At 46.4% G+C, this 20,443-nt stretch overlaps 1 protein-coding gene across 1 annotated transcript; it reads right to left on the bottom strand.

Annotated features, from left to right (window-relative positions):
- Positions 1-5,609: 5,609 nt before the first annotated feature.
- DNAJC18 (DnaJ heat shock protein family (Hsp40) member C18) lies at positions 5,610-19,889 on the bottom strand. The gene is made up of 7 exons (XM_074915929.1): positions 19,767-19,889; positions 19,450-19,595; positions 18,113-18,298; positions 14,433-14,545; positions 12,999-13,108; positions 10,775-10,947; positions 5,610-6,631 (listed from the first exon to the last, which is right to left on the bottom strand). Exons 1-7 carry the CDS (start codon positions 19,802-19,804, stop codon positions 6,507-6,509), a joined length of 891 nt encoding a protein of 296 aa, XP_074772030.1. The 5' UTR covers positions 19,805-19,889; the 3' UTR covers positions 5,610-6,506.
- Positions 19,890-20,443: the final 554 nt, after the last annotated feature.

Raw genomic sequence — 20,443 nt, 5'->3', positions numbered from 1 at the left:
GCTGGGGGACCCTCCTCAGTGCTGGGGACGCTCCACCGGGGACGCCGGCTCGACCTTCTAGCTCCCTCGCTGTCACGGCGGCTGGACCCAGCGGCGGGACGGAGCAGCCCCTCGATCACATGGACGTCAGCAAGCGCCAGCCGGGGGGAGGTGATGCCAAGCGCATTGCAGGGCTGCCACCGCCGCCCCCGGCCGCAGGGGGCTGCCAGCACCATCCCCTACCCCCTCATCCCACCCCACTGCTCCCCAAACCCTCAGGCGAGGTGCCAGGGCATCCCCACACTCCACAGGGGTACCCGGGCCGTAAGCCCCGCTGCAGTGGGCTGAGCTGCCCCAGAGCTGGGGGACCCACAGACCCCTCCAGGACATCCCATCCCCGGTGCAGAGGGCACGGCTAGGGCCCCAGGCTGCCACTCCATCTCTCCCACGGCTACTCCCCCTCTGCCCACCTTGCTGCAGGAACGGTGTGTCCCCATCCTGAGGGCTTCCCCCAAAACCACCATGCCCCAAGCAGCAGCTCCCCCAAAACGAATCGCAAGCAGCGAGGAGCAAACTCAAGGCTTGAAATCAAACCGGGCACCAAGCACCTCCAGGACTCACAAGAGCCAAATGATGGACGGCTACTATTTGCCTTTTTCAGGGGGACCCAAAGCAAGCGGCCAGGGCACCCAGCATGGCATGAGGGTCTCCGCAGCTTGCTGGCCCTGACCGCTGCTGGCGGAGCTCAGCCCCAGCTTTCAGGGGGATTTTTGCAGTGAAGCCGCAGTGGCAGGTGCTCCCCGGCGCTGCCAGTCCTGGAGCAATCCGATGCCCAAGTCATCTGGGTTCATGCAGGGACTAAATTTAAACCTTGGCAAGGAAAGGAGGAGAGGAAAGCTTCCCTGATAGCTAGCCTTGCGCTTAACCCTTCACTGCTGAGCAGGGCTGTGATTGCAGGTGGCATTTGTGCCCACAGGGAGTGGAGGAGACCAGCACTTGCTGGTGTGGTGGCCTTGTGCAAGTGTTTGTATGTAGGGGGATTTCAAACCCCCAAAACCCTACAGCCTGGCTTTGCAGGGAGCCAGGGGGACGCGGCTCTCCATGCTGCCTGAATGGCATGCTGCACCCCAACACCTTGGGCTGCTGCTTGGGTGCTGCAACCACCCTATGGTCACCATGTGAGGGGGGGTCCCAGCGCTCAGCCTGGGGCTGGCCGGGTGCACCCTGAGCCCCCAGACCCAGCTCTCCGCAGCCTGGGCCGGTGGCAGGGCAGCCCGGCGGGCGCCTGCTGAGTCACTGCTGGCTCCAGCCCTGGCACAGCGCAGCCGGCAGCACCGCAGGGACATGCACACAGCCCCTGCCTGCTGCTGGATTTGCAGCGCCGGAGGGCATGTGCAGACCCACAATGAGGGGGGATGCAGTTCCCCTCAGGCCGAGCTGATCCCTCGGTCCCCAGCTTGCCCAGATACCAGAGAGATGCTGCCCCATTCCCTCTCCTCCACTGAGGGTCATGCCCAGCGTCCCCAGGCCACTGGTAGTTGGTGGGAAAGGGAGGTTGGTCCAGCCTGGGGTCACCAGTACTCTGCTGAGCCTCCCCAGGGTGCCCTGCCAATTCCTGCGGTGTATTCGGGGTACCACTACTGCAGACAGAGAGAGCACAAGGGGAACATGGGCTGAGGGAACTAGTGAAGCTCTGGATAAGGTAAAATAATCAGCCTCGTGGGAAGATCACTGCAGCATTCCCTGGGCATGAAGGGAAAGATCCTTGTGATACTGCCTACGGGTCCCGCTGTCCTGGAAGTGGGCGTGAGGCCCATTTAGGGCAACAACTGGTCTAACTGCTTTAAACCTTTCCTCTCCCTTTTTCCCAGCACTCATGTTGGGCACAGTTCCTGCTGCTGTTCCATCTTTCACTGACACCCGGCTCCTGCCAAAACCAGTCAGAGTGTCAACAGCTGCCACAAGTGGGGTGACAATACTGGGGGCTGCGAGGGTGGCTGGAAAGTACCGCCACAGGCCCAGCCATGTGCCTGCTTCCCCAGCACTCATCGGCAGCGCTGCGGGAGACGGGATGGCCCCGCACGCTCCCTGCGCTGTGGAAAAGCGTGGCCAGGTTGCAGCAAGGACTGCTGGCTTGGCTGTTTTTTTTCCGACATTCCCGAGGCTGCCGCGAACAGCCTGTCTGGGTGTGTTGCTGAAGCACAGAGGGAACGGGCTGGGCAGTACTGCCTCTCCGCCCCGGCTGCAGCCTGGGGCTGCTGCAACCCGCTGAGCAAGAGCCGCTCCAGCGCCCACGTCTCCTCTGCCTGCTCCTGGGGAGCATCCCCCCCCTCCTTGTGATTTCTAAACACAAAAGAGAGAGAAGGGCATGGCGGAGATCCCTGGGGTTCTCCTGCTAACCGAAATACAGCCATTTTAGGTTCAGAAGCTGTAAACTTGTCTTCCAGCACCCAAAGCAGGTCGGGGTGTGTGTGGGAGCAGCCTGTTAGGCATAAGCGTGTTAAAAAACAACGGGTGGACCCAGGCTGAGACAGACTTGCTAATTAAATGCTGATTTACTTTTATGTTCAAGCCAGCATGATACTGCCTGTGGACTTACCATTGCATTTGTTTATTAACTTGTTTTTCATGCCAGTGCTGTGCGTGCTTGCCTCTCAACACTGGCAACCTTGGGAGAGGCAGTGAGGAGGAAGATGAAGGCTGCTAGTAGGGGCCAAAAGCAGGACATGCCTCTCCCATGCAGGAGCTACTTTTTGCAACTCCAGAGGAGCAGGAAGCACTGGCCCAGGCTGGCAGAGGTTTTTCCAAGCTGCCTCTGGGGTTCGGAAGGGAAGCGGGAGGCGGAACAAGACAGTAGCTCCGACCAGCCTCGAGCGCTTCAGTCCCAGGGGTGGGATGGGCAAGTCCGGGGCAGATACAAACAGCCTGGCTGGCCCGAGCCTGCGAAGTGATCCGCCTGCGAGCCCGGGCGAGGCCTTCCCGCCCCACGCCGCGGCACCGAGCAGGGCCCATGCCCCAGCAGGTGCCCGGGGCCGCACGCTAGAGGTGACTGAGAAGCTCCGGCCTGCCGAGATGGCGGTTTCATGCACCCGCTCCCAGAGCGCGGGCACGGGCCACACACGTGTTCTTTTGCGGCCAGAACACCCTGTCCCGGTCCCACTCCCGGAGCCCCGGCCCGGGCCCGCACCCGCGGGGCTGGCGGGCAGCGACACCGGCGGGACACCCGACGACCGGGGAGGGGGGCCGCGGCCTGCGCGGGGAGGCGAGGCCCACAGGCCCCCCACCCCGAGCCCCCGGCCCCGCCGCGGGACGCCTGCGCCCGCCGAGGCCCGCGCGCCCGCCGCCATCTCCTGCACCCCCGCGGCAAATGGCGGCCGCCGGCGCCTTCCCGTCTCCTAGCAACGCGCCTGCCGCCCCCGTTTTAAAGGGGCCGCGGCCGGCGCCCGCCCCCCCGCGTCCCCCGCCCCGAGCCGCGCCGGGGCTCCGCAGCCCCGGGGATGGGCTCGGCCGCCACCCAGGCCCCGGGGAGTACCCGCGGCTTTCCCGGCGAGCCGCCGCCTGGGGCGGGCTGTGGCCGCGGGGACGGCGATTAGTTCACGGCCCGTCCCCGCGGATGCCGCCGCGCCGCCATTTCGCACGGAACAAACTCCCAGACGGCACAATCGTCGCTCGTTTCAAAGTCAGGCTTTACCACGGTACAGACAGGCACAGAAATGTCAACTCTTCCGTTTAAAAAACCCCCTCCAACATATATAAACCCCATTTGCAAGTCCCTGTGTGGCCCAAGAGCAGCCCCCGCACCGCCAGCCCCAGGGAGGCAGCGCGGGGGGCTTGTCCCATGGGGCGACCCCTGCCTGCTCAGAGAACAGCTTTTTCTACCTTTAGAGACCCAAGAAAAATTTAGAAGTCAATCACATTTTGGCAAATAACCTTTGGTCAATGACAGCAAGGCATTTCAACGGCCACCGGCATGATACGATTTTCCTTTTTTTCCTCACTGAGCAGGATGCCAGTGCTTTACAAATACAAGTACTTGCGCTGATCACTGCAGACTTTTAGCGCCAAATGCCCTTACTCACAGTGCACAGCACCAGCACACAGTCATCCGTAACACCCTTGACTGCGATTAGGAACAATGAACATCTTATTGCTTTTTGAAGTATTTTAACCTTCCAGTCTCACCTTCTGCTTCATCCATTCTTTGTTGCAGAGGACTCTTAAAATTATTGTGCTTCTCACAGGAGGCCTTCCACCTCCATAAAGCACTTTGACATCTTTGGATGGAAGGCGCAATCTATTTTAAGTGAGGATACTACATATGAATTCAAGCTCCGTACAGGTCCAGTGAAGTTGTCATGTTTGGTCTTCCCACTTATATCGCTTATAGCTATGGGAATCAAACAGGAATGACAGGGAAGATACCAAACCTGGAATAAAGTCCAACCACTTTAATATATTCCAAATATATTCTACAAACTATTTAAATATAAAAAGCAACATTAAAAGAGTTTTGCTTTTCATACACAATGTGCTCAAAACTGGGAAATACCAGAATTAAGGCTGCCTGTCTTACTGCCATCCACATTACCAGCCTAGAATAATGGAACATTTTTGCCCTTACAGACTCTTACACTAAAGGTGTTTCACAACAACCCCCTCTAAATGCCTTTTTCACTGGCACTCTTCCCATTCTGAGCGGCTGACAAACTCTGCTCAACTTCCCCAGGTGTTCCTACAAAGTTTCCCAATGGGGAACAAAGGTTAACATAAAAATACTATCTTACAGAGCCACTATGTTGTGGTTTGTTGTTTTTTTTAAACACACCACGGTTTCATAGCAGCCATACTGCTGTAGTTGCAATGGCCTCATCATATATGGATGAATGCTTCTACACGCAGAAGCACTAAGTCTCAAAACCCAAGGCAAACATCTCGGCTCCAGTGCACACCACCAGAAAAGCTTCTCTTCCTGCAGCCCCCGGATCCGCTTGGTGCCCAACCTCCTACTGCTGTAACGGATGGGACAGGGACACCAAGGGGTCACCTTCTGGTACCTGTGGTCCCAGCTCCCCGCTCACAGTACCAGCCGCCCCGTGCACCGTGCCAACAGGATGCCCTCAGCGCGTGGCCGAGCACCAGCACGTGACTGCTCCCTAACACCCAGGCAGACAGAGATCTGAAGCCTAAGCTTTAAAGGCAATTTTAATTCTGGCATTTCTCAAAACTTTTGAGCACTTTGCTTCCTAGGTTTAAGCCAAGGCCATCTGCAATACTCACAGTGAGTTTTAGGAATGGGAGCAACACCAGAAACTAGCTCAGTTTTAATGGACCTATACTTCCATGTCAGAGAGGCAGGTTCTGCCTCTGCTGAAGCTTCACTGAGTCCCCACACCAAGGAGGGGGGCAGAAGCCTGTGCCTCCAGTGCCTGCACTGCTGGGAAAGGTCCTTTGTAATAGTCCGTTCCATGTGTGGCACGCACCCACGGCAGCCCACCAGAGAAACTGGCTTGGGAGGTTCATGATGCTCAGCAGGAGCTACACTGTTCTCTGCTGCTGCTGAGTACAACCCATCCTCAAGCTGCCTTTAAATGCCTGGTTTCGTAAAGGATGATGAAGAAAAAACAGGACACTACCACACAGATCTTTTTCTTTGCAATACTAATATCTACAGTAAAACATTCATAACTGCTCAACAGAGTAAAAATATGCTACATCAAAACTGTACCAGAAAAAGCAGGACCCCTGTAACAGCTGGAGAAGAGTTTGCAGATAAAAATCAGAATAAAACAGCCAGCTTAAAAATATGCCACTGAAAACATGAGAAAATAAATACAGTTGTCCTTTCTCTACAGTTTGGCAGACACTGGAATTGGTGCAACTCACACTCTCATCTTCTTGTTCGCTGTCGGCGTCTCAGCGTGTCGTCTTGCCAGGGAACAGAAGGTGCTCGGCCCTCCAGGCTGGGGGGGCTGGGAGCTGCTCAAAAGCTCACCTGAGGCAGGGGCTTGACTCCTCGGAATTCAGCATTGCGTATGACACTCCACGGGAACACGCTGCCTTCCATCTACATTCGCAGCATGCAGCACTGTAGGAGCCAGGACAGCCGCTTGGTATCAGTATGAGAAGGCGAGTGCACTTAATACTGAGAACTACGCTGCTCCTATGATCGAGTGAACCGCAGGTCCATATAAAATACAGAAAGCAAAGACATTTGTCTGCTCTCCTGGGAAGCATATACTGTTTGGATGGCAGACAAACTACCGATGAAGACAGGTTCCAAACTAACAGTGTTTCCCAGGGAATTAATTTACAAAGTGCCACTGGTCCTTGGAACCAAATATAGTGTACAGTATATATTACAGCAAACACCAGCTCTATGGCTTGTGTTGGCCCATCTCTGCACTCTATGCAGAAGGACTTAAATATTCAGACTCTTTACAATAGACTCCTTCCCTTTTTATACAAAGGAAAATAAAAACATAAGTTAAACCAGCAATAAATAAAACTACAGAATGTGTGTGTCCTGGTCAGCCCCCTTTGTGCATTCCAATCAGACTGGAGAGCTTCTCACAGTGCTCAAGTTTCAGCGATTCTGCTTTCTGTTTTAACCGCTCATCTCTGTAAAGCTTGGCCAAATTTGACAAATCAGACTCTGAAAGATGAAAAAAATATGTATTAGGATCAAGCCATGAACCTACTTTAAATGAGTGTTTCTCAGTGCTTTGTTATCCTCATAGCATGTTTGTTTTATTTTTAATGCACCTTGTTTCAATGAAACTGGGCATGTTAACAACTTTAATGAGAGGCCATCAGGTTTAACCAGGCTAGCTACCTAAAGTATTTTCATAATTGCTTGAAAACTCAGTTATAACCCTCTCTACCAGTGCACCAGTAGGACAATAACCAAAACAAAAAATAAAACTGATTATTACCGTCTACAGAGAAAACACACTATAAAAGTATAGCTTAGAAGTCACCTAAGATTTAAAATTGTGTTAATGATCTAAAGAACAGGTGACTGCTTTCCAATATACATATACAGTTAAACTAACTGTGCATAAAAAGGGGCTAGTAGGATACCATTTGATCTGCTACACAGCACCCGTCTTAGGCGATACTGCTACGTACATTTGAGTTAAACTCATCTCACCCTGCCCTGATCCTTACTGAGGTATCACCAGGCACAGCCGGGGAGGGGGGGTTACTCTACACCCATCAGCAGTATTTAAGTGACAAGCCAGAAGGAAGGGAGCCTCATGTCTACTTTTCCTATCGCTGCCTTGGGGCTGTCAGCTGTCTGCAGCCTAAGCAGGAACTACAAGACATACGCCCTGCCCACCAAGAAACACAATTCTCTGGCAGATCCATTCTGCAAGGGCCCAGAGCACCCATTCAAATATATACTTTAAGGTATAGATACTTTTTTTTGATGTTGCACTTCTCAAAATTCAAACTCTGTCTGGCAACAGGTTTGCCCAGAAGGCATGAAATCATCTTTTTTTTTTTTTTTTTTTTTGGTATTGATTACAGGAAGCTGAGGGCTTCTATGAGGTCTGAAAGGCTTCTATGCCCTTTCTTTAACAATACAATCTTGAATGTACTTTGCACATTTTTTTCCCTTTCTTCTCAAAAGCAACATAAAACTGAAACAATCCCATTGTTTAAATTATTTCCCCCCAGTAATTCAGAGAAGTTTCTTTTGCCGATTACCTAAGGAAGTCTTTAATATTGCTGTGTCCCTAAAGAATAATTTAGATCCAGGATTAGATTCACCCAAGAGAATAGCAGTAATTTGTTTCTGAAAAGGTCAAAATTTCCCTAAGCACACACTACCTGATGACACTCAATTTTTCAAAGAGCTTTTATACACCTTACAAGTCCCTCATTTTATAAAATCATTCAGAGTGGAAAGAACTTCAATACATCCTTTCATGCCTTATATCCTCTGCCCTGTCCCACTGAAATTTAAAGCCATTTAACCATTAAACTTACTGAAAAGCTTTACAAACTGACAGGCATGAACGCTTTATTTTAGATCAGTTATCAATTTTCAGGTTTTATAACTAAAATGCCACTCAAGTAGTGCTGGGCACATAGCCTTGACAAGCCTTCAGCAAAACTAGATTTGGGTAATTGTCTCTGAGTCCAGAGTCCTTGGCGTTCTGCAGTGAAGAATCTCAGTTTACACTTACCCACTTGGGCAAAATTATGCACTGCAAATGCTTACACTTCTGACAGCATTCATTCAGTCATGTCTGTTCCTTGGGTTGTTCAGTCTTTTACATCCAGTTGTTCCTTTGAACTTTTTCTCTTTAAGGAAGTCCTAATATACTGGATTCCAACTACATATCCTTATTCTCTCTGTTTTCAGTTGACTCTTTGTAATTTTCTACAACTCAGAGCTCTCTGCAGTCTTAACTTTGCAGTTGTGCTATCACAGCTGAACAACGTCCCGTGAAAACCTGGGATGTGCTTTTTGCATCAAATATTTCAGAAGACCCAAACCCACAGTGTACATAACTTTTACAGACTATTCTGCTGTGAAGAGAGAAGCACTGTCTACTGATAGCAGTATAAAAGTGACTGTCTGAACAAGACACCAATATATCAGTTATTTTCGAAGTTTTCATTAAGGTATTTGAACACCAGGTAACACTTTTCAGGTCATAAAGCCAAGAACTTTAAAACTCAAAATTCAATCTGTTCCTAATTAATCTATGTCCATTCTGCAGGTGCTAAAGAGAAATGCACCTTCAGTAAACCAAAACTTACTATTAATAGACATTCAAGTGACAAAAAAAAAGTTGACTACATGAAGTTAAACACTTAAACATGAATTAATGGACCAGTTATGAAATAACAGCTGACTAAGAACTGTCTCACCATCTCCAGAGAACTTTTCCCCAGCACTCCATCTTGTATTCACAGTTTATTTGTACTAAAGTTAGCACAATCTCAGCTGTGCTCATTACCTGCTTGCTGGCCTAGATGGTAATCATTCTGAAAATGTTTTTTTTAATTACAGTGGTGTCCTCAGGCTGCTGTTAATTGTGGACGTTGTAAATATATTTGCAGATGTGTGACTAATACAGTCTCTAAGTGTAAAAAGCTCCAGGAGCAGCACTGTCTTGCAGGCAGTACTTGTCATTCAATGCTGGATCATCTCCTCCTTTCTGACTACCAGTCTCTCTGACTTGCAAACCCTGTTGCCCATTTTGGGGCGTGACACTCCTTAGTTCAAGGTCTACGTGAAAGAGAAAACATGATGACTTTCAGTTGCACAAGGTCAATTAGAAGGATTTTTCTGTAAGAAATTAATTCTATCCCTATAGCAAGCCTACACATGAAGCCTACATTTATGGTTATTAACAGCCACATTATACCTAGGGGCTGCTACTGCCAGCCACAGGTGCTCAAAGATCACAAGTCAAGCACACCAAAAATGAAAGGATTTTTTGCGATTTTTATGGCTTTATATAACCTTTTTTTTTCTTTTCTAACTTCAGAGCCTATATCTGTATATTTCACTTAAAAAGCAAGATTGGTAACTTTTATATAAAATAAAACAAAGCAGTCTCTGGATGAAAATAAAACAACCCTTCCCATCAAAAACCTGTAAATAGTTTGGAGTCAGCAATGCTTGTTACCTCTAGCACAGGATTAAACAAGTCTTGTTTAGACAAAGTGTATGCTTCCATAATGATGCAATTGGTAAAGAAACTGTAAACATGTGCAAAGTCACCTTTTAGTAGTGTGCTGAGGCCTGTTTTTACATATAGCAATTAAGAAAACCCTGCTGGTGTGTGAAAGCAGCTTGCCTGCTACTGTTAAACATTTAGATTGAAACAACTTCTTCCAGTCTCCTTTATGCACAGCAGTAGTTTGTGTTTACTCATTTGAAGTGGATGAATTCTTTAGCTGAAAAAAAATCAGTCACAATGTCCCAACTTCAGACAGTCTCTGTAATTTGATTTCTGTTATTTTGAACAGTTCCAAAAGAAGCAGGGATTTGCTCTGTTTTCAATGAACCAGATTAGTAGTAATTAACAACTAATACAATATGGGGTTAAAATACATGCCTTTATATGTGCTACTGATCGATTTAGGACTGATGTGAGAATAATGATTTCTGAATGCTCACATTTTTCTGTTCTCCCTTTCTGCATTCAATTTCTGCATTCAATTCTTGTTTTTAAAAGACAATCTTGACTATGGTGAAAAACATGATCTCAAACTCATCTAAAGATAGAAAATGCAAATAAGCGCACAAAGCAACGACAGAAGCATGCTCTTTGAAAACTGATACCAGTAACACAGTCTACTGCAGGATTACCAAAAGCACCTGAATAGGCTATGGGCTTTCCTTCTGATAAAGTTTTGAAGAAAAAGTTAGACAATCTTCTTGTGGAGCCAGTCAAAGGAAAAATGATTCTGCTCCAGCAAAGAAAAGGTGATGTCTCAGATCTTTTCTGGTCCTGTCAGAGCTAGATAAATGTGGCGGATTATACATTTAAATCATCATCACTAAATTATTCAAGCATAAAAACTGGGTGGAAAATAAATGTCTCAAATGGTGACGTCTACTTTCCACTTGTGTCTCAGAATCACCTAAAACGAATTCTGACAGACCCTCAAGAATAGTAAATTCAGAGCAGATGTGAGAAATACCATTGCAAGGTTCGAGAATTTATAAGCATCGGAAAATGAGGCTAAAAATGGCAATGCTTTGTGAAGCACAGTCACCATACAACTACTGATGGGCTGTAGGCACACACTTGTAACAAAAATAACTTACTTTGCTGTTTCTCCTTCCAGCAGCTGGTCTGAATATAATCTATGTAATCTTTTTCAACAGTTTTCTCTAGCTCTTGAAGTTCTGCTCCTTGATAATTCTTTTCAAAGTTTTTATCAACATAGTAAGGCACCTGCAAGTTCTCTGTTTCTCTACTAATAACATGGCCTATGGACCTGTGAAGACATCATGGAGAAAACAGATTTTTTTTTTAGTAGTTCAAATATAAAGAAATCAATAGATGGTTCTCCATATCAGCATTTTCAGAGGACAGTATTTACAACAAGTTCTTTACAGTTACTTTCTGCAGGACTGTAGCTCCCTCAGCCATCCAATAAGGAAATTACAAGTCCCAGGCACAGCAAGCTGTGCACTACAAACAGAATTCACACCCTCCCCCGCTAAAAACCACAGGAATATATCTACTATTTGGAGATATCTACAAAGAACTGACTCCGAGCTGACACTGTTCCTTCCAAATACTGTGTTTGTTCTCAACAGCTCAGTCAAGCCACTTCCAAAACATCAGAGCAAATTTTATCTGTGAACAGAAGCTCCCCACATTTTCTTCTGTTTGTTGGTCATTTCTCGCAAGTGAGATCCAGAAATCCATGGGAACTGATAACAAATGTAGAGATTACAGGAAAGGCATACAGGCCTAGTATTGCTTAGGGCACAAGGCAATTGTATCTGGATTTTCTCAATTTCTGGACCCTTTAGTAGAAATAAAAATTAGCTGGGGAGATTGTAGTTACACTTTCCTTTAGGGTTTTATAATCATCACCAAGCAAAGTGGGGCATGGAATATCCCAAAGACTATCCTGTAGGTAGGATTATCCAGTCTGACACAGCCACTGGATTAAACTATACTCTTAAAAGTGAATTTCCTTATTTGAGCAAAGATACCCAGGCCTTTTTTCAAATCACTGCCCGAAGAGGCAGGCAGCCAAAACACAAAGGTTACACTCTACTCAATGGAATCCAGTTTGCCCCTTCAATTTCCTGAACTCCTCATTTCATTCTCTCACTATGTCTCAGAGGTGTATGCTCTCTTTATATAACAATTTCTTATAGTTTTTAGGCTGTTAGGTTTTTTTAAGGATATGATTTAGAGAAACAGCATAACTGTGTACCAGGCTCAGGCCTGACTATCTCAAATCAACAGGGGAGGTAGTGAAGAAAAGCAGGAGAGATTAGCTGTTCTGGGGGAAGTGTGGGAGGTTTCACATGGGACTGGCAGATAGTAAAAACACTTTCTGGAAAAAAAAAAAAACAACCAACCCACAACCCCAACCACCACCCACTCCAAAAACAACCGCTCTCTTGTTCTTATGCTAGGTCTACACACTGACATCTCCTGGCAAAAACCAGTAAAGGGTGCTGGGCTACTATGACAGTGGAGAAGATATGGGTCTAAACTGTAGTTTTACTCCTAGAAGGGAGCAAGGGGAGTTTGAAGCAGTCTGATACTGCAGAAAGTTCTCCAAAACCTGCTGACTCCACTCCTACCTCAGTAAGAGTCAGGGAAGGTGACTTAACTGAGCTCCTTCCCACCAGACAGCTTCCCTCCTCCCAACATCAGATGCTGAGAGGGGCAAGTGGTTTTCTTCTGCCCCACAAACTCAGCTTACAGCAGGTCTGGTGCTGTTCCTTCTGCTTCCAGAGCTGACCAGCTCAGTTTGCCCTCTGCAACCCTGTGGTCCTGCTTCTTTACAGATGTTAAACCAGGGCATTTCAAGGCTTTAATGATTTGTGGAGGTCAACAATTCTTCCAGTGGAATTCAGGCTCCAGAGCAGATTTGGATTTAAACTGTGAACTACAGGCTTCATTTTTCAATCGCTTTACATAGGAACCTCAGCGGTAGGTCCACAGATCCCTGGGGGTGGGCAGACCAGATCAGCACTGTAGCTGAGCTACACCCACATTCCTGCTACTGTATCACTGTGCAAAAACATTTCACACCAGTTGAGAAAGCTTTTTGGCTCAGTGCCTCTGTTTGTTCAGCACACAGTACAATAAAGCACACCATAGTTAACTTCACAGTGATAACGCTCAGCAGAACTCGTCAATAGAGACTGTTGGTATTTCCTTATTTACAGATTGATAACACTTTCTAGAAAGAGCAGAACAGGACAATAACATGCATTTTGCCATCAAGTCCAACAACCATCTACCTCCTTATCACAAACACTGAAGACCAGAAAAATGTGTTTTTAAATTACTTACGATTTGTAGAATAGGCTGTAAGGTGGGTTTGTGGCCATCAGCTGAGTTATAACTGACACTATTATTATTATGAAAACTGGCATCAACTGTATAAATGCAGAATATGAATTCTGAAAAGAACAACAATAATTAGTAGTCAAGGAAAGATACAGATGAAAAAGGATGCATCTGTTCACAGAAACCAGGCTATCTATCACAGAGCAATGTAAATGTAAACGGAAAAGAAAAAAAAAAAGAGGAAGTACTTTGGAATTCTGAGAGGGATGACATTTTAATTTCAAAATAACCTTTACTAATAATCTCAGAAGAGCCTTTAAAGCCATTTTCTTTCAATTATATTTTCATGATGTTCCTTTCATCTGCATCCTCCTTTCACAAGGTGACAGATGCCCACAGCGCTGTACCTGTCAGTGACCAGCTGACAATCCAGGCTGAAGGAACACACTGCAGTTCCCATTTGTGCCTACGGCTTTCCATGAATCTTCTGTAGCTTGCTACATGTGTTCTAAAAATCTCTCTCTCTGTTCAAACACTGGATAAAATGGCTGAAAAGTATAGGGTTAGAAGACCACATGCAGTGTAGCTTGGGACAGGATGCAAGCACTTGGTTATTTTTTGAATGAATTTAGTAGAACAAAAGAGTAGGGAAAAATATCAAAGAGAAAACACAGATCTTCCGCTTTCATTTGATTTCTAAACTGGCTTCTAAAGTGCCTTTTCTAATCAGAAGCAAAAGAAAATATACAGCTATTCAGGCTTTCCTCTCTGCCCTGGGATATGAACAACCTGATGCAGTAGTAGGTGGGATTCATTTGCCCTAGATTAGCTGTCTATAGGCTGTATGAGGTTTTTTTCAGAGCCTGACTGCAAGGGACTCATAGGAAAAAAATAATCTTCCTTGGAGAATGATCTCATTAGGTTAAGACTGCCTCCAGAGGAAGATTTTTCCAAGGCAGGTGGCATGCCTGTATGTGCACTAGCCACAAATGATACCTTCAGTCTCATCTGGAGGTTTCAGCTAGTAGAAATGTACCCTAGACCCATCCTGCTTGCACAGGAAGGGGCCTGTGCAGCACCTGGGCAGAGGTTGTCTGCTCATTTACTGAGGGATTAAATGTGCCATGAGGACAAGCCAGTACTTCTGTATCCGCTATCAGTCCTCACTCGGACTAATTGTTGTTGGATACTAAACCATCAGAGCTTGCAAAAAGGAAGTGCCAGCAAAACACTGACAGAAACTCCAGGGCCTGCAATCCCATTAATACAATGTATTTTTAAAGCAGTTACTTTTGAAAACATCCATTTTGGCTGCAGCACTTAAGGATAAATGCTGAGCATTTAAGGATGGGAAAGTTTGTTCTGGCTTCAGATGTGTAAGGACACTCCTCACCCTGGTGAGATATTTAAGCTCAAGAGATGCCTCCTCTGGGCTACCTGTGGCCTGTTTTCTTCCTCTTCTTGCTCCTGCGTCCACGCTCTTTCATTTCGGTGCCTCCGTGGGTAATAGTGCGCGTCTCTGGCTACATTTGAGAACATATGGATATTTCCTGTTAAAAAAACCCAGGAGAGTGTCATGATCTTCATACAGTTGCTGGTACTCACCTGTATTTCTCAGAGTTTCTAGTGGATTATCCAGGCTTACACTACATGGCCTGAATTACAGTTGTAAAACCTCAGATTTAAAACCACAAACACACTTCAGGTTCAAATGTCAAAATAATATGTCATTCCGGAAAGTATGCCAGAGAAATTGTAAACTTTGCCTCAAGTTCATCTTCATTTCAATCAAACTGTAGAAACATGCTATAATTTTTATTATTGTATCTCATATTTTAACACCGTTTTTGTCACACTCACTTGCAAGGCTGTAGCTTGTGTTGCATCCCCAGGCTCTAAGCAAGAAAATGAATTTGCTTCACCAGATTCAGGCCATGAATTATGGCTTCCCATAATTACTGAATATGGTCTTTTACACTCATTTCTACTTCCTCTTCCTTCAAGCTATTAATAGTTTCACTTTTATAATAAGGAAAGATATTTTTAAAGATGAATTAAAAAAAAAGTACAATTCAGGATTTCCTTTCTTGCACACTGAATGTAGTTGACTTTTAAAAATTCTAAAATGAGGAAAGAATTGCATATGCTGTTTTGATTTGAAGCTTCAGCTCTGATTTTATCATCATATGAATATCTTAATAATAGCTGTGCTCTCTTCTTTTGAAATTCTGGATGTCTTTGTTTTAGAAAACTAAAATTTATAGCCTTATGCCAACAGAAATGCAAATCTGTTTTAAGCCCTGGGAAAGACGTTGCATTATTTTACACTATTATACTGTCCTTTCTCTGAATTTCCCAAAGAATTCTAAAGGAAACCTGGGTGGAAATGACCTTTGCTACTGTGTGAATACATCCGTGTCATTGCTCGTTTAAAGATTTTCCCAAGTATCTAGGCACGTTTGCAGTCAGGGCTCCAACAGAGAACCAAACAAGGCTGGCTGGCTGGAAGAAAGTTTCTTTCTTGAAAAAGGAAGTTTGTTTCTAGCATTCAACACTGCTCAGACAATATTTTATCAAGCTGTGAAAAAACAGAAGCAAGTGTGGGAAGAGAAGAATAGCTTTTGCAAGGTGCCTAGAAAAAAGTTTTCCCAAATTTCTGCTAGCAGTTTCTTCCCTTCCATATGTGTTTATTTTTTATGAGAAGGAAGTTCGACTTGTAGACTCTACACAGTATAACTGCACACTAGGTCATGTGGAGAGTCTCCTTTTAGACTTACGACATTTAACATTGTAGTATTTTTCCACTGAATATCCATAGAGGAAAAATGCACGGTAAAACCAAAGCTATAAACCTGCCCACACAAGCTATACAAATGACTTTACCCTAATACCAACATTCCTTACTCAGACTTCCGGAAAGCCTGGTCATAGCAAGGCGTCACAAAACAAAAACCAGCACAACACTGCAGCTTAGCACAAACTTCAGCTTACACGTGCAAGTCTTACTTATCGTTACAACAGTTTAAAAAAATGTTCTCTTTATATCAACTATCTGAACATCCTCTTACTAGTAATTATCTTGCAAAGCAGAAACTGTATCAGCTTTGCCTATTTGGAAAACTACTGAACTGATGATTTTTCATAATTTAAAATTCACTTTTAGATTGGGAAAATGTACATAAATTTAGACCCAAACATTTTAGACCCCAAAAAAGATGTGGACAAGCTGGAGAGGGTCCAGAGGAGGGCCACAAAAATGATCAAAGGACTGGGAAACAAGCCATGTGAGGAAAGACTAGGAGGGTTTGTTCAGCCTCGAGAAGAGAAGGCTTAGGGGAGAGACCTTGTCACCATGTTCCAGTATTTAAAGAGTGGCTACAAAGAAGATGGAGACTCCCTTTTTATAAGGAGTCACATGGAAAAGACCACAGGTACAAGTTACTCCTGGGAAGATTCCGACTGGACACGAGATGAAAATTTTTCACCATGAGAACAATCAGCCACTGGAATAATCTCCCCAGGTGGATTCCCCAGCATTGGACACTTTTAAGATTCAGCTGGACAGCATGCTGGGTCACCTTGTCTAGACTGGGCTTTTGCTGAGAAAGGTTGGACCAGATGATCCTTGAGGTCCCTTCCAACCTGGTATTCTGCGATTCTATGATTTTTCTGGTGAGGAAACTATTGTTTACTACCAACACCTATTACTATGAAATTATATTCTTAACTTCTTATTCTCTGCCACTTTGATAAAAATTCCCATTTACTTCTTCATGACACTCTACTAGTTAAACCTACCACTCCCAGTACCCAAATTCCTCCTCCAGCTCCTCAATTTCTTGTCCTTAACTCCAAGCCTCCCTGTTGACCACAGCTACAAAGCAGTCACATTCCATGTGTTTCACTAGTGGCTGAGGCAAAAGGCACACGCAGGTGCAATTTCTTGCAAAGTCAGAAATGGAAAACTTGCAAATTCAGTGTGGAGTTATGCCACACTGAGTTTGGCTAACTTTGCACATGTACTGATCAAATTTTGAAAGTAATTTGAGGCCCCCTTAGCTGCAAGGTGCTACAACACAGACTAAGGTTATAGGGAACTTGTAATTACCTGTATCTGTGGCTTGACTGTAGTAATTTGCATGTACGTTGCTTTATACCATGCTTTAGAGGTGAAAAAGTTTACAAGAGTGCTAAAGCAATTTTTGAGATACTGCCAGGAAGACCCTTGAGCTCACCATACCTTTCAGATTTACTTTTAATCCAAACCTGTATTTCACTGATCTTACAGTATCTTTCTAATTTTACTGCAATACAAAAGCCAAGGCTGGACTGAGATATGCACAGAGCTGCTACAGATAGGGATCTACTGTTCTGTTACTGGATACTGTATACATCCAGTGACAGCCAGCTGTTCCTGGCAGGCATCACTTCCTGAGCTAAAGAGTTTTAATTTCTTTAGAGCACGCAAGCTGCTGCAAGCCAAATGAACTCCTATGTTTTCCTAGTTATAAGGACACTGAGACCACGACGCCAGGAGCTGCTGCCACGCTGTACTGGAACACGGTAAGGTGTCTCAGGAACGCTACCATCAGCAAAGATACCTCTGATCCTTTCCCACTCACACCTTATTTTACCTCCCATACCACTGTTGGCTTCACACAACAGAGGGAATAAAAGCAGCAACAAAAATAAGGGTCTTCAGCTACAGCTGGTATTCCAATGTTGCCTGCCTAAGAATCAAACAGCCTAATCGCTTGCCAGACTAAAATGTTCTTACCCCTAACTAGTACTGTCAGAAATTTTCAAGAGAGGCTGGGAGATTAGGAGCTTGCCCCAGCAAGCACTGGCAGCTCTCTCTTCTAGGAACATTCCTGGATAGCAAGGCTGGGCTTTGACAACATTTTTGCAGGAATGGAGTTGCTAAAATCTCAAGTTTAAAGCATTAAGAGAGCTTTTCCAGGCACAAGAAGCTAGGAAAAGAGAAGAGAGTAAATCCAAAAAAGTTTTTGCTCTTTTCAAATGTATAATCAACTCTCTGAGCTGTACCAAGTGAAGCTGAACTTCCTGTACGGTCTTGTGTCATTTCATTGCATTTCAAAAACACTGCAGATACTGACCTGTAGGGAAGTGCCCACCAAAAAACACGTTGAATATTTCTTCTGGTGTGATGTCTGCTTCAAATTCTGTGTAGTAATTATAGTGTCTGGCTGGGCCAGTGCTGACATGCTCTTGGTCACTTCCGAATTCATCGTATCGTAATCGTTTTTCAGGGTTGCTCAGAACTGCAAAAGCATTGCCTATTGCTGGAGAGTGAATTAAAAAGTGTTACACAGGCATATCACGCAGTGTTACCAGATCTCAGACTTTTATAAGAGTAGCAAAAAAGCCCAAACAGGCACTGAAAATTTGTGCTTGAGCCAAGACTGAGATACTTTTGAAAGAACTGACTTTGTAAAAAAAGCATTGTAACACTGGCATTACCTGTGATGGAACCTATTTTCTGCTATCACTGATACGAGGAAAAAGACAAAAGTGTTAAAGTATATGGAGAGAGTTGAAATATTTGTAAAACTGAGGTGAGAGAGTTCACTTCAGTCAAGAGATTGAGTGAGAATGTAACATTTTATCAGATCAAACTAAGCAACTCATATAGAAGTACACCTCCATATACAACATACAGTTAATACAAAGTTAATAACTTCAGAGTCTAATTAAAATGCAGAACCACCTTCCAAGTTTTTCTGTCGTCAGAGATGCTACAGCAGAGAAGCTGTAGAGCATATCTATTTCACACTTTATGTCAAACCACCCAGAAATGTTTGGTTCATCATCTTCCTTGATCTCTAACAGAACACAGCTGTAAACAAGTTCACAAAAAAATAAAACCCTTCAAAAGCTCCTTACTCTAATATGCTATAAATGAGTATCTTACTTTCCTTGTGCTGTCTTACACTGCTGTTGCAGACAGCTGCAACACATCACAGAAGAGGCAAAAGATGCGAGTTCAGATGCTAACATCATCGATATAGGCTTAGATTGCAACATTACTTAAAAGTCCAGACACAGAATAATGGCCTCAAATTTCATATGCTTGCATATAGGAGGGTTTTTTTATGACACAGAGCAGTTACTGATTACACAACACCACCCTCTCCTGCATGGCAAGTATCATTTCCAAGCATCGTTCTGAACCTTTAGCGGTACCTAGGAATGACATCTGGGATACATTTCCCTTTGGTTCTAATGGAAAACCGTATTCTAAAGATTAAAAGGCAAACCTTGCTGAGCAGCTACGGGATTTTGTGGAGATGTGCAAAGCTGTCTATAGAAATGACAAGCTATACGGGCCCGTATGCTGCCTTTACATAAGGCGCAGAACTGTAAGTCTGAAGCAGCCTGTCCTCGTCTTGATCTTGCTTTACGACTTTCGAAAGCGGGCCAGCCCCCACCTCACCTTTAAAAGCTTCCGTTGCTCCGGGAGCGCGATTCTTGTCTGGGTGAAATTTCAGGGCCAGTTTACGGTAGGCTTTCTTCAGGTCCTCGTCGCTGGCGTCCCTCTCCACGCCCAGAATTTCATAGTAGTTCCGACACCGCTTTATTCTGGAAGCGCACACAAGGTTATCTTTGCCGGCCTATCCCCCCAGAGCCCGCCGCAGGCCTCCACCAGAGCCCCATCGCCCCCCGCCACCGAGCCGCGGGCCCCGCGCAAGCCGGCTCCCGCTGCTCCCTCAGGCGCTCCCCGGCCCGGCGGAGCCCCCGCGCCGCGCTCACCGCCGCACGCCGTCCAGCTGCTCCGCCGTGTAGGTCATGGCGGCCGCGGCGGGCCCCGGGGCAGGCCGCCCGCCCCCCGCGCCGCTCACAGCCCGCCGCCCCGGCCCGCCCGCGCCGCCATGTTGTGCGCGGAGGCGGCGGCCGCGCGGGGGCCCCTGGGTAGGGGAGTCCCGCGCCCCCCGCCGGCGGCGCGCGGACTACAGTACCCAGCGGGCACCGCGCGCGGCGCCGCGTGACGTCCCGTGGCGGCTCGGGGGGCGGCAGCGGCGGAGCCTCAGAGCCGCGGGGCCGCCCGTGTCGGCCCCTCGCCTCCCCGCCGCTTGCCGGGCGGCGTGAGGCCGCTGCTGTGACGAGGCCGATGGTTGCAGGGAGTGCCGTGGCTGTGCTGCAGGCTCCTCGCTGGCAGCGCTGCCGCATTGGCAGGGCCGCGGGAGGTGCTTTGCGGCCATCGTGTTGAGACTGGAAGGAGTCTGGAGGAATGTCTCCTTCACGCCTTCCGACCAAGCTTTGGCTAGAAGCTCCTCAAGGGCTTGTCCTGCAGCTCCTTCCAGCTGCAGTCATGTATTGCCTATGCTGCTGCTTGTTTCCCCTCATCCCACGTGCTAATTAAAGCTGGGCTAATCAGTGGTGGAAGGTGCAGTCACGGTGTGAGGGAGCTGGTGTCTTCCACCAGTGTG

This window comes from Athene noctua, chromosome 12 (assembly GCF_965140245.1).
Source record: "Athene noctua chromosome 12, bAthNoc1.hap1.1, whole genome shotgun sequence".
Classification (NCBI taxonomy): domain Eukaryota; kingdom Metazoa; phylum Chordata; class Aves; order Strigiformes; family Strigidae; genus Athene; species Athene noctua.
Note: the sequence above shows the minus strand (reverse complement) of the source record. Positions and strands in the feature narration are given on the sequence as shown.

Excerpts from the sequence above, each read along its gene's own strand:
- DNAJC18 (XM_074915929.1), bottom strand. The coding sequence starts at position 19,804 with ATGACCTACACGGCGGAGCAGCTGGACGGCGTGCGGCG. Across the intron at positions 18,299-19,449 it reads AGCAACGGAAGCTTTTAAAG|CAATAGGCAATGCTTTTGCA; the intron begins GTGAGGTGGGGG and ends TTCACTCTCCAG. Across the intron at positions 13,109-14,432 it reads AGGAAGAAAACAGGCCACAG|AATTCATATTCTGCATTTAT; the intron begins GTAGCCCAGAGG and ends TGTTCTTTTCAG.